The 14,564-nt window shown below is 35.2% G+C and overlaps 1 protein-coding gene across 7 annotated transcripts in view; it reads left to right on the top strand.

Annotated features, from left to right (window-relative positions):
• The window catches only part of PTBP3 (polypyrimidine tract binding protein 3), a 91,827-nt gene extending 77,969 nt beyond the window's left edge, over positions 1-13,858 (top strand). For all 7 annotated transcript variants that reach the window (XM_043453926.1, XM_043453925.1, XM_043453928.1 and 4 more), the window contains 6 exons: positions 580-725; positions 967-1,000; positions 3,972-4,064; positions 4,799-5,015; positions 8,260-8,337; positions 8,478-13,858. In XM_043453926.1, coding sequence (XP_043309861.1) covers positions 580-725; positions 967-1,000; positions 3,972-4,064; positions 4,799-5,015; positions 8,260-8,337; positions 8,478-8,610 — 701 coding nt within the window. In that variant the 3' untranslated portion in view covers positions 8,611-13,858. The remainder of the gene's footprint in view (positions 1-579; positions 726-966; positions 1,001-3,971; positions 4,065-4,798; positions 5,016-8,259; positions 8,338-8,477) is intronic.
• Positions 13,859-14,564: the final 706 nt, after the last annotated feature.

Raw genomic sequence — 14,564 nt, 5'->3', positions numbered from 1 at the left:
TGTTTTTTTCCCCCATGCAGAATATATGTATACAATTTATCTGTTTTAGATATACAACTCAGTGATTTTTAATAAATCTACAGAGTTGTACAGCCATTATTACCACAGTCCAGTTTTAGAACATGCATTACTACCTAGCTTGCATATATGTGACTTCTGCTGAAGGACTTTTAGAATATATATGTGTAAACACACACACATATATATATGATATAATGGTAGAAGTCAACTTGAAAATTATATCTGCTTTAGAGAAATGTATTGGAATATATCTATTTCAAGAAATAGAAGGAGTACTGGTAGTTATAGACCCTTTTAAAAAACCTCATGGCTTTAAGACTGGTGAATTTGGTTGGTCTGCAAAGTGTTATATAAATAATAGAGTATTAAGTATGATAATGTCAACAAATGAGAAACTCTATGTCCAGAGTCTGGATTGACCTCTGTTATCCTTAAGGTAGCTTTGAAACATTTTCTTCTCTATTTTTGCTTTTGCGTTCATTTATTTTCTTAAGTTGCATCAAGTGTTATAATCCTCCAGATAACTAGAATGTGAAATGCTTCTGCTGTTTTGTAAAGGTCTGTCGGTCCCAGCTGGACTAGGTCCCGGAGCGCTCGGCCCCCTCGCAATCACCTCCTCCGCTGTCACTGGAAGGATGGCCATTCCTGGGGCTGGTGGTATGCCAGGAAATTCTGTTCTGCTTGTCACCAATCTTAATCCTGATGTGAGTTGGAAAGTATCATATGTAAAAAGTCTTTCAGGAGGAAATATTGTAGCTTCTGACTTCGAGTTGAATTCAAATGGAAATGTTTAAGAATTTGTATTAAAGTTCATCACTAGTACATATAAGAAGCATGTAAAAAAGCAATGCTTGAAACACAGTCAACTCTCATTTTTACAAGTAAACTTTTAAAAAATTTTTAGTTAATGAGACCCTTATATTTTGTGTTCTCCTTTTCAAACAGCTAATAACACCACATGGACTTTTTATACTATTTGGTAAGTAATTTCTTTTGCTTTACTATTTTTTTTTTGTTATTATTATTATTATTAGCTATGATGTGAATTGAGCCCCTTGCATCATTCAGTAATACTTAACTACTGCTGTCTGTCAATTAGTGTGTTTGACACAGGATGGAATAACAAGGAAGATTTGTTAAGTGATTATAGATAGAACAAAGTTTTATAAAAAGGGAAATAGAGATTGTAATAAGAACATACAGCTGGAAGACCTAACCTTGCTGAGGGAATCAAATATGATGTACAGAGAAATGATAGTTAAGCTAACTTGTGAGAAATGAGGAAGTGTTGTGTTAGCCAGGCAGAAAGGGAGGGTGAATGTCCTTTCACAGATACTAGCAGCGAGAGACAGAGCTCTCGGAACCTGGAAATGAAGGAAACTTAGTGGAGAGGGTAAGGGTGAGACATGTTGAAGCTGGACAGACGAATAGAGACAAGGCCACTAAGAGCTTTGTAAACTATACTAAGGAGCTTGGTTTTTAACCTAAGAACAATGGGAATCCATAATGAGATTCAGATTTTAAAATAATCCCTAGACTTTTTAATACTATGCCTCACTCAGTTAAAAAAAAAAATGTAACATATACTCTATATATGATTAATTAATCATAAATTTCATCAATCTTTTACTGTACTCTTTATGTATAGTGTTACATTACAAACAGAAATACAAGAACTATGAAGTAAGCAATGTTTAATATTTTAAAGATTTTTATTTCAAAGTTTTTTAAATAAAAATCTTGTTAACATTTAGTGAGAAATAAGATTTAATATGCTTTGTTATTTTCAAAAACCTTTTCCACTTGGAATCAGCATTCCAAAATCTGATTCTAAATTCACTTTATTTTCATACTTGATGGTAGTCGTAACTGAAAAAGATACCTCATAAGGATACACAAGGAGATTCCCTGGCAGTCCAGTGGTTAGGACTCAGTGCTTCACTGCTGGGTCCTGGGTCTAGTCTCTGGTTGGGTAACTGAGCTCCCGCAAGTCACGTGGCATGGCCAAGAAAACCTTTTAATTGAAAAATATAAAAATGTGATATGAATGAAAGTGTTGGATTGTTGCTGTACTAATTAGGATACTAATTTTTTAGTCTAATCCACTAAATTTTGATGTATTTTACTTAGAAAAAGTTCCATGTTTCCTCTTGTTAAATTAGTTGATCTTGAAATCTATTGCATTAGAATAATGGGGCTAAAAACTCACTAATAATCTTCATTTGGAAAAATTTTTAATAGAATGAGAAATTGTTTCAAATTTTTTGAGTGGATAATAGGTTTTTTTTTAACAGCATCTTTCAGATGTAATTTACAGCCATACAATTCACTAACTTAGGTATACAACTCAGTGATTTTTAGTCAATGTACAGAGCTGTGCAGCCATCACCAGAGTTCAGTTTGAGAACATCTCTGTCACCCCACAGAGATACTTCATACTCATGTTTCTATAATAGTTTTAATAATAGTTTCTATAATAGTTTTAATTCACGACACATTTATGTGATTATCAGTAACAAAATCCTGTGTTCATGCTAAATTTTCATATGTCTCTTTAGTAACCAGAGCACATTTCTTTCCAAAAATAGTTTTTTTCTCACTAATTTAGAAAAAAAATCACCCTCAGCTTGAAATACAAATTGTATATTATTTTTTAAAGGGCGTTTATTTTGGCCAAGAGGGACAGGGAAGCCTAGCGTGCTACAGTCCATGGGGGTGCAAAGAGTTGGACACTACTGAGCGACTGAGCAGCAATATTTCAGTCACTTGTCATTTCTGAAAAGGATAGCAAATTTGGGATACTTACATATATATTTTTAGCTACTGTTCATCTCTCAGTTTAGTTGCTCATAGGGGCTTGCCCATAAGATAACCAGTTCTCCTTTGTGTGCCCTGAGAATTGTCATAGTCATTCTCCCATCCTGTTACACAGTATGGTAATTGTGCTACTGTTTAAGGATCTTATTTTTAACGATATTGGTGATACCCTATTCCACATGAACTGCAATATATTTTAGCACACTAAATGGAAAAAAATGAGAAAATGTCCTTCACATTGTAGAAAATTTCCACCTATAATTTCTTCTATATGTTGAAAATTAGTAAAATGTAGTTTTTCATATTGGTTTATATAAACAAATCAGGATAAATAATAGCTTATTGTCCTCTCGGGCTTCCCTGATAATTCAGTTGATAAAGAATCCACCTACAATGCAGAAGACCCTGGTTTGATTCCTGGTTTGGGAAGATCCACTGGAGAAGGGATAGGCTACCCACTCCAGTATTCTGGCCTGGAGAATTCCATGGACTGTATGGCCCATAGGGTCACAAAGAGTTGGACACAACTGAGCGCCTTTCACTTTCACTTTCATTATCCTCCCACACCCCAGTGAATTCATTTTGCCTGCTTTTGGGGATGTGGGTCCCACTTTGGGGAACACTAGTATAGAAAAATTGGATGTAATGAGATCAATTTGGGAGGCTATTGTGATTGTCCAGTTGTGAAATAGTGATAATAGCTTCAGTGGTAGGGAGGATGGGGAGAAGTGGACAAATGTGAGAGATATTTAGGCCATAGAATCAGTGAGTACTGGTAGTTGATAGGATGTAAGAACTTAAGGAAAGGAGTAGGTCAAAAGATGACTCCCAGGTGTCTGACCAGAGCAAATACATGCATGATGATACTGTTTATCAAGAGAGTTAGTGAACATAGGAGGGGACAGAAAAGGGGAGATGAGTCAGTTTGGAATATGTTAAACTTGAAGTATTTATGGGACATCCACATCAAGGGATTAATAAATCTAGAATATAGATACAAATTTGGAAGCGTATGTATGAAATTGCTCAGGGAAAGCATATAGCATGAGAAAAGAAGCTTTCTTTAAATATATTGTTAAAATTAATTGAACATTACACAGTCAACACAAAAACTGTTTTGTCTTTTTAATTAGGAGTATATGGTGATGTACATCGAGTGAAGATAATGTTTAATAAGAAAGAAAACGCATTGGTTCAGATGGCAGATGCAAATCAAGCTCAACTAGGTACTAGTGATTAATAATAGTCATTATTATATGTGCATATTATATGCTCCTTTTGTATGTGAATTTTCCTGTGAAGTAAACTTACGGCTTAAGTAGAAAGAGTTCCTCTTTATGTCAGTGTCTGCATTATTATTTGGATCTGCTTACATTTTAAGATTTAAAAATGTTTATGACTCTTTGAAGTTCATTTATCTGTTTGAACTTATCATTGATGTTTAGAGCTTTGACTCTAGATTTTTCCATTAGCTTTAAACTAATAAACAGGACTTGTTTTCTTTCATTTTATTTGTTTGCTTGTTTGTTTTCCTTCTAAGTTTTCTAGAACTGTTGCTTAAAAGTTCATAATGATAGTGCAAGGAAGTATCATTTTGCTATCTCACCATTCATTTTTATAGTGACTGTTGAAATATTACTAGTCAGATATTTATTTTAAAAAGTTTTACTTGAGATTAATTTATTCAGTAGCCATTTCCTGAGCTCGTTATATTTCAGGCATTCTGAAACATTTTAGCACTCTGCTAGGAAAATGGGTATTTTTTGTTGTATTGCTTTTCATTATGGTAAAACAAACTCATTTAATATATTTTCATATGTAAGAGTTTTTAAATTTAAAACTTTTTAAACCCTCAAACTGACAATATAATTTTAAATGACTAAATAAAAAGAATTATGATAGTTTTACAGAGACTCTACCTTAATACCCAGAGTTTCCTTATTTTCTTCTTATGCACCAGCAATGAACCATCTGAGCGGTCAGAGACTTTATGGGAAGGTGCTTCGTGCTACACTGTCCAAGCATCAAGCAGTTCAGCTTCCTCGAGAGGGACAAGAAGACCAAGGTCTGACTAAGGATTTTAGCAATAGTCCTTTGCATCGCTTTAAAAAACCTGGCTCTAAAAACTTCCAGAATATTTTCCCCCCATCAGCTACTCTGCATCTTTCCAACATCCCGTATGTATCTTAATTTGTTACTATTCATTTCAGTGATTAATAACCTAGGGTATATGGTTTGGGGAGATAAAAACAAAATATTGTTAATATAGTAGTAGAGATTCAATAATTTCTTGTCAGATGATTTATTTGCCATCATCTCTTAAGAAGTTTATCTAAACTTACACTCCAGAAGTAAAGGTAGCAGTGTTTAAAATTTTTCTTTCCAAACAGGGAATTAGCAACTAGTTACCTTTCAGTTATGGAAGGACAAAATTACATTTATGCAGAGATATTCCATTGCTACATACTTATTCATCCTTCTGTAGAAGTAAAGACCCTTCAGTAACCAGCATAGCAAAATCAAACAATTTATGTTTTTAAGAATTTGGTAAGCTTCCCGGGTTGCTCGGTGGTAAAGAATCTGCCTGCCAGTGCAGGAGACGCAGGAGACACAAGTTCAACCCCTGGGTTGGAAAGATCCCCTGGAGTAGGAAATGGCAACCTTCTCCAGTATTCTTGCCTGGAAGATGCCATGGACAGAGAAGCCTGGTGGTCTTGGGGTTACAACCCATGGGGTTACAAAGAGTCAGAGGCAACTGAGCATGCATGCAAGAATTTGGTAAAACTGAATTCTCTGTTTTTTAACCTACAAGCCACATACATATCTAAAAAAGCTAGAAATTATTTTCTTATAACCAGTCTGTAGTAACCAGTGTTGTAGCAGACTTGTTCTTTAGTCATCATCTAGCTTAGGGATTGACAGACTACAGCCCATGGACCAAATCCACCTGTAAGGCCCATGAGCTAAGATCAGTTTTTACATTTTCAGTGGTTGGGGAAAAACAAAAGAAGAATATTTTGTGATTTGAGAAAATTACATAAAACTTCACCTTCCATGAAAAAGTTTCAGGGAACACAGCCACATTTATTGATTTATGTATTAGCTATGGCTGCTTTTGAGCCAGTACGACAAAGCTGAATTGTTAGAATAGAGACTGTATGATCATCAAAGCCTAAGAAATATAAAACTGGAAATCCCAGTTTTAATTTGTGAAATCCTTGACCAAAAAAGATGACCGTTTTATATAACATGAAGGAGGATAAGCTTTGGAAAGAAAGGGTAAAAGCTGGGGGTATAGTTGTATGCGATCATGTGTGTGAAAAGTTAAAGACTTTTAACTTTGGAAAAAGTTAAAAGGGAGTGGAAAAGGGTACAGTTCTGGGACATTTCTGAAAATGAGAATGGCCGTTGAATAGGAACAGAAAATAATTATTCAAAATACTGTTGAATGCCCAGGCTCCTCACTAGTCTCCAGTTGGGCACATGGAGAAACTTTGCATCTGAATCGGTCAGTGGCTCAAGCCTTCTGCCTTCCAGGCAACAGGAGGAGTAGCTTTAGAAAAAAAAAATCTCAGTTATGTGCATCTAGAAATTTAGCACCTCATTACTACAGAATAAGGGGGAGAGGCAACATATTTAAAGACTAAAGCAGGCTCCTTCTTAAGGACATTTGTCCAGGAGCTGGTCTCAGGTTGCAGCCTACACTGGACATATAGGTAGGAGAGAGAAAGTATGTTAATATATTTTTAACCATCTACCAAGTATTGGGCACTGTGCTGGTGTCTTACATGCATTACCTCATTTAATCTCCATAATAATCTTCTTTTTAAAATTGTGGTTAAATACATAACCATTTTAACCTTTTTTTTTTTTCCATTTTAACCATTTTTGAGTGTGTGTTTCAGTGTACATTCACATTATATACTTTCGTAGTGTGCAACCATCACTTGTATCCATCTGGAAATCCTTGTCATCATCTCAAATTGAAGCTCTGTACCCATTAGACAATATCTCTCCGTTTCTCTCCACCCTGTCTCTGGTAACCACCATTCTGTGTTCTGTCTGTAGCAGTTTATCCATAATAACCTTTGGAGTAAAGGTTGTTAGTTTCATTTTAACACTGAAAGTTAGAGGCTCAGATTAAGTAACTTACTCAGGAGTGACATTCCAGGTGAATGACCAATAGGATGCGAATTCAGATCTCTGTCCTAGCAGAGCCAGTTGTTGTTGTGTAAGCCCATCCTTGCTGGTAGTTGTGAAATGAGGAGGAGTCTACTTTTAGTCAATGGACTGTCATGTGGTAGACCACCGTATTAGTTGTCCAGGGCTATGTAACAGATCACTCCAAAACCTAACAGCTTAGCACAATAGTAGATGTTCTTTATCTCAAACTGTTACTGTGAGTCAGGAATCCAGAAGTGGCTTCGGTTTTGGCTAATTCTCCCACAAAACAGCAGCATCTGAAGGCTGTACTGGGGCTAGAGTCCACTTCCAAAGTGGCTCCCTCATATGCTCAGTCAGTTCCTTGCCACAAGGACCTGTCCATAGGGCTACTTGACTGTCCTCATGAAAAGGCAGCTGGTTTCTTCCAAAGTTAATCATTCAAGAAAGGGCAAGGTGGAAATCACAGTGTCTCTCAGCCTCAGAAGTCATGTGTCATTTCTGTAATACCCTGAGGGTTAACAGAGGACATCCTTATTCTGTATGGGAGAGGGGTACTCAAAAGGTATAAATACTAGGAGGCAAGAGTAGTTGGGGGCTCTTTTAGAACATGGTTGGCACATATACATGTTCATAATTATCCTGAAAGTAATTGAAAAGGTACTGGGTTAGTACTAAACATACACTGGACTAGAAGTGGACTATAGAAGACAAATCAGAGCTAGGGAAGGGGCTTGGAAGTACTAGTTAGGTACTAAAGACGTATGGGTAATAATCCCATTGAAAGAGTAAATATAGAAAGATTTTCTTGTCCTTTAGATACTGCCCATGTCTTATGCAAAAGAATTGAGACAAAATTCCATTGTCTGAAGACATGCATGCATCAATCTTGAACATTTTTTCCTTTCTTTTGCAACTCTATGGAAAACCCACTAGGCTTCTCTATCCATTGGATTTTCCAGGCAAGAATACTGGAGTGGGTTGCTCTTTCCTCCTCCAGGGGATCTTCCAACCCAGGGATCAAACCCAAGTCTCCTGCATCTTCTGCATTGCAGGCAGATTTTTCACCACTAAGCCATCACAGAAACCCAACCTTAAAGATCTTTAAGGGCACTTGCAAATCATGTCTTCATTGCATGGCTTTATGCTCTTTGTAATGTGAGATATTCTAGAGACCTGATGATGTCAGGAGTTAATCTTTGCTTCATTTGAAAACTAGGGATAAGATAATTGACTGTCTCTGTGATGATGTTTTCACAGCCCCTCTGTTACAGTAGATGACCTGAAGAATCTTTTCACAGAAGCTGGATGTTCAGTGAAGGCTTTTAAATTCTTCCAGTAAGTCCATTCTTTTAAAAAATACATTAACATGGTTTGCAAATGTTTATGGTAATTTAATGAAGTCTTCTAGGGTTGGGGAAGAGGTTTGTAGGCAAAATTAATTCTGTGTACTTTTTCTGTTTCTTCTGCCACTTTAGGAAAGATCGCAAAATGGCACTCATTCAGTTGGGATCTGTGGAAGAAGCAATCCAGGCCCTCATTGAGCTTCATAACCACGACCTTGGAGAAAATCATCACCTCAGAGTTTCCTTCTCAAAATCTACAATCTGACTTTTCTGTGAATTTTTCTCCTAAGACTGGACCATAATTTTAGTAAAACCTTCAGACATAGACTGAAGCAGCTCAAGACCAATTCTGCCTCTTTTTCAAAAATAACTCTTTCTGAGTTTGACGTTCAAGTATATTAAAAAAATCAAGGGATGTTCTCTTTTCCCACTTCTCCCCTCTGCCAGTACGTCATCAGAGGCGTGTTTTTCCTTTGTACCATTGTTTCTAAAATGAAAATAATTTTCAGGAAAAAATTTTTTTTCCAGTAATTTAATTCCCTATATTAAATTGGATTTCAAGAGGACAGACTTTCTTTTAATTTGGGTCCAGATCAGCCTTATACAACATTTCTAAACTCCTTTGTACTTTGAAAAATTTAAACAGATAGACTTTTAAAATTACTTGACGTAAATAATTTAAATGACCTACAACCAAGTTTTTAACTTTATGATTCAGAAATTTGAGTCCTGTAGGAAACTATGTTCTCTTGTAAGTTATAACAGTTATTTGGCATATATTGATACTTATTATACATAAATTGGGTTGTATTGGAAGCAAATCGATAAACTCGCATGTTTTCTTTCAGTTTTTTTTTTTTCCCACTGTAAGACACTCCTTTGCATATCTTTAACTTTTTGAAACTATTTGGAGAATGAAATGTCTCAATTGTCTCCAGGGAAATTATGTGGAATCCAACCAGGATCTATTAAGGTGTCAGAATAATTAATTTTATTCGGGAAAATCATGTTTTAAATTTCACAATGACAGTTGCCTAGTAATATGATCTTGGAAAATTTAAAAAGAAAAATAATCCTACTTATAAACTACTTTTTTATAGTTTTCAGAAAAAAGTTTACAGTCTTAAGGAAAATATTCAGGTCTATCATATGGTTTGACAGATTTTTTAAAAGTTATTTTTGGTAAAGTCTTCTTTTAGAAAAAAAATTAATCTCAAGGGTTTTTTGTACCACTATAATCTCTAATACTTATTCAGAATTACTGTGTATTTACTTAATTTCCTATTATGTGCCTTATTATGTGCTTATGATATAATAGGTTAGAGTTTTATCCAAGTATCTTAAAAGCTATATCGTGGGCTTGGTGAGCATTTGTTTTTTCTTTCCTTGTTTTGGCAAGACTTTTAAAGTTTTGTTTTGTTTTTTCAATTGAAATTTTAAGTGATTTTCAAGAAGTAATAGTTGCTATTCAAATTTTTGGTGCTTTGGTGTAGAGGTGGGGTGGGGAAGCGTTAAATGGTTTTGGGAATAACTCAGTGCACACCTGTAGGCCTCTTCATACTGTGACCAGTAGTGGTCATTGCGCTTATAGCATACCAGTTTGGGGCTATACAATGCAGTCTCCGTTTCTGGATCTTGTCTAATCTTTATCACCCATTAGAATTTGTCTCAGGATTGCTTGGTTTTTGTCATATACTCAAGTGAGCACTTGCTTTTCTTTGTTAATGAAGCTCCGTACTGAGTGCGTGCCCACATATATGCAGTATGGGAAGGAGTGGGTTCTTGCTCTACTCTGTCCCTCTCTCTTTTCAGTTGAATGTAAGCATATGTTTTAATGTTGTTTCAGTGATTGTATAATGTAAAATTATTTCTTTTAAATTAGATACTTTGCATTGATTACTTATTCCTTCAGTGCTTGAGTAGGTTTTTTAAAGCAGAATTTGTTAAAAGGGTCATTTTTGTCTACCCCTTTTTCACTTTTCTCAGATTCTCAAAGTGGCTCATCTCACCTTTTAAAAGAATATCTCAATCTCTTATTATATTCCAACCATTAAATTAAACAGGAAAATTTTAACAAAAAAAATTTGCAAAAATATTGGAGAATACAAAAGACATTCTGGATTGTTCAAAAGCAAAATTCCCTCAACGCTGAGCAACAGTTAGTTGGAAGAATATGAAGGACACTAAATTGAGATCTTTGAAATGGATCAGTTTTAGTATTGGCTGATAGGTGTACTCATATATCTAGGGTTTTTTTTTTTTTTTCTTTTTTTCACTTATAAAATATATTTTTACCAAAACACTGAGTAAGAGGGAAGGGAGAAAAATCCAGTTTCTTTAAGAAATCACTCCAAGTTTGCTTCATTTTTTTCCTTCTTTACAAGCACTATTGTAATTTTCAGTTATATTTTAAATTGGATGTTTTTTTCTTTTTGAGTTAGAAATTACTGTGTAGTTTGAATTCATGATTCTCGTAACATTCAGTGTAAGTGTAGCAGAAGTGTAGCAGAAGGGAGATCATAAATGGTGTTGAATGTAATTTTGAAGTAGGAAATGGCCTTTATATTTGAGAGAGAACATTTGAATCCTTTTCAGGGCTTTGTGTGTGTGTGTGTGTGTGTGTGTATAGATGAGTGTATATACATACATACACTCCTCTGATGTTGTACATACATATGTACATTACATACATCTTAAATTATTGACCAAAAACATTAATCAAATTAAGATTTGGAAAAGTGAGATATTCTTATTTAAAACTGTGTTCGAAACCATCAGTTTGTGTCTAAAATTAGCTGTAGCACATGGATGTTGTTCATATTGGGCTGTTTGCTCTTTGAATTATAGAGGTCTACAGTATTTGTGTTGACATAGTTTCTGTAAAAAGATTAAAAAATATCAGGGCAGTGAAAAAACTAGATCTTTGTATTTTTTGTTTTGGCATGCAGTTAGTTGATATCTTCTAAGCAATGTTTTGTTGTTGTTGAGCTGTGGTAGTATCCTATTTTAAAGTTTATTTACTTTATTTCCAGGAGAATTGTCTTATTTTTGGAGGTGTCTGACTTTGACACAAATTATATATATTTAGGACTTTTAAAAATAGCAGTACAAAATGAATAACCAACAAAAACCTATAGTATGGAACTCTGAAAAAAAAAATAGCAGTACACATTAAATGGTAGCAATTTATGCCAAAAACTTTTGAGATGTAAATAACTTGCATAGTAGTAAATTGTGTTTTGTGTGAGATACAAATAGGAAAATAAGCTTAATAATTTGATAACTTACTGGAGAGTATCAGAATTGCCCAGTAGTGCCTACAGAATGCCTTTGTTTAAGGCTAAGTTACTTGTAGTAATGTTTCTGATTTTGTTGTTGAAAGTTGCAAATCTCATAGTTTCTAGAGACACAGTTTTTGCCTGCCTGGTTCCTTATGGGAGCAGTGTTTCTTTGGCTCCACCAGTGGCGCCCCACTCCAGTACTCTTGTCTGGAAAATCCCATGGACAGAGGAGCCTGGTGGGCTGCAGTCCATGGGGTCGAGAAGAGTCGGACATGACTGAGTGACTTCACTTTCACTTTCCACTTTCATGCATTGGAGAAGGAAATGGCGACCCACTCCAGTGTTCTTGCCTGGAGAATCCCAGGGATGGGGTCGCACAGAGTCGGACACGACTGAAGTGACTTAGCAGCAGCAGTAGCAGTATGATCATCATAGGTTCTGCTTCAGTTGATTAGAAGTAACGCTCTTGAATGTCTCTGTTCAGTTTTATATAAACTTTTGGAAACTTCCATGTTATTAAGCAGCCAGGTTATACAGTGATTGTATTATCATGTAATTCCCCTTCTGTTCCCACTAAATATTTTTTGGACGAAAGATGACAAGCTCAAGAGTATGTGTTCCCCTGCCCCCAGTGAGTCACTTAAAAACCTTATTTGCCAAATTGTCAGGCTCTCTCTTAGAAAAACTACTGTGTACTGCTATTTTTAAAACCAAAAAGACACCATGACTATGGGTAAAAGCATTTTTCTTAACCTTTCCTTTGTCTTGATCTGTTGTTAACAAGAATAAAACTGCCAGACTTAAAATAATCTACTATTGTGCTAGAAAGAAATACCATTTAGATTGCACAAAACTTTTCCCTTAAAGAAAATGTAATTCAGCTGTCTCTTAATTCAGCTGTGTTATTATCTAGAAGACTATTTGCAGTCTTTTTTCAGAGCAAATTTTAACAGCTAGTTGTGAATGATTTAAAAAATAGAAAATTACTAAAATATCAGTTTGGGGGGTTTTATAGAGGGAGAAAAACAAAAGAAACAGGACCAAAGTTTATGTGCCTTCTTCAGTAGTCTTTCTTCCTATTTGAGGTTTAGGTGGTAGTATCAATATTCTGGTTTTCAGGAAATGCATACTATATAATTTTAAAAGAATGTTATCCCACAGACCATTCTTTCAAGGAAACAGTTGTAACTGTAAAATGAAGTCTCAGTTATACTTTTTGCCTTCCTCATGTAATATTCATAGCATGTGCAGGTCCAAGAACAGAGCTGCTGTAAGTCTTTGTGGTAGTCATCTTCATTTCTGTAACCTGAGGCATATGTTCCAGAGAACAGGGGTATTTTTCTGGCCCAGTGACCTTGGTGATAATAGTCATGGTTGAAAGCTGCTTATGGCAAGCTTAAATCAGCACTGTAAACAGATTGTTGTTGTTGTTGTTTTTAGGTTATTTTTAGTTCTTGAACCTGTGTAGTAGTTGTAATAATAAATATTTAAGTAACTATTTTTTATGTCATTTACAAAATCATACTCTGGCCTTTTTTCCCTTTACCACTGATACCCAGATCTGTAAAAAAAAATTCATCCCACATCCAAAAAGTACTAATTATAAAGATTGCTAACCAAGCAGAGTTTTGCATCAAAACGTCACCTCATTGCTCTGACCAAAGACTGACTGTTCTGGTTTTGACTCCTTTCTGTTAAGCATTTTTTCCCAAGCTCCTTTCTGAAAGAAGACCCAGTGCAAAGCGGCCTTTACTTTCTATTTCCTATTGGTGAATAGACTACTTAGAGAAAATGGGAGTTTAAATGTGAACAGAATGGGTTAGATGATAAGGGTTCAATGGGCATTTTCAGTACTGTATTTAAGAAAAAAAAAATAGCACAGCTAGGAGCCTCTGACATTGTCTCGTGCTTTATGTGGTCTGTTCATAAAATTCCCTTTTTCAGTTTATAAGAATGTTCATCTAACAGAAGTAAATGCTGTAAATATTTGTAACAACATTTTTTTAAACCAGGCCAAAAAAGGGGGGAAAAAGCGGTTTTGGGGAACAAGTTGACATATAAAGTGGTTTTATATAAAACATCAATTGTCTTGTATATTTTGATAAGCTGCAGTACCAGCTTTCATTTGTAACACAGTTTGTGGCTTTGGAAGAAAAGGATTCTGTGTTTGTCAAAGTGAATCATGTTATAAATGCAAAGAGACGATAAAATATTAAAAAACATATTTTCTAAGTGCGTAGTGCATGGTTAATTAAAGCTTCTGTACACTACAGTATATTCCATTTTCGTTCAGTTTGTATATTTGCTGCCTATTGATATCTCTACTCTCTTTTCCTAACAAGTATAGCATTGTAGCATGCCTTTTAATAAATGTCATGACATCTGTACTCTCTTAAAATATTTCTGTGTTCTTGTCTGTACTTTGGGTTTCCCCTTGTCTTACCTGTAATTCTAATGATGTCATATTTTCTTTTCTTTCTCATAACCATCCATCTAAACTTGTTACAGTCACAGCATAGCAGGCATATGTGCAGACAGCTTTAAAAACTGAACAACCTTAAGTTTGCTGGTCATCTCTCCTTTAGTTCAGGAGCAGTTCTCGTTTTGAGAAACAAAGTGCTTTTCTAATCATCCTACAAACAGCTTTGTCAATGGCACGCCCCCTCTGTACAAGTAAACGTTGGTATATTTGCGTGAGTGCTGTCTTTTGCTATCTTTGTGTATATCTCTCTCCTTTCTGTTTCTCTCTTTCACACACACAGACAATATATGTACAATGCCAAACCAGAGTTGGAACATTTTTTCCAGTTTTTGGCTTCCCTAGGGAGCAAATATACTTAAATCTTGAGGCATGAGGTGTGATCTCAAACCAAGTTTGTGTTCTTTTCAATTAAAGGGTAACATAGTTACCAGCTGCCTATCTATTTCTTCTCCATAG

The sequence above is a fragment of the Cervus canadensis genome, chromosome 30 (genome assembly GCF_019320065.1).
Source record: "Cervus canadensis isolate Bull #8, Minnesota chromosome 30, ASM1932006v1, whole genome shotgun sequence".
Classification (NCBI taxonomy): Eukaryota; Metazoa; Chordata; class Mammalia; order Artiodactyla; family Cervidae; genus Cervus; species Cervus canadensis.
The sequence above is the reverse complement of the archived record's forward strand: the minus strand, read 5'-3'. Positions and strand labels throughout refer to the sequence as shown.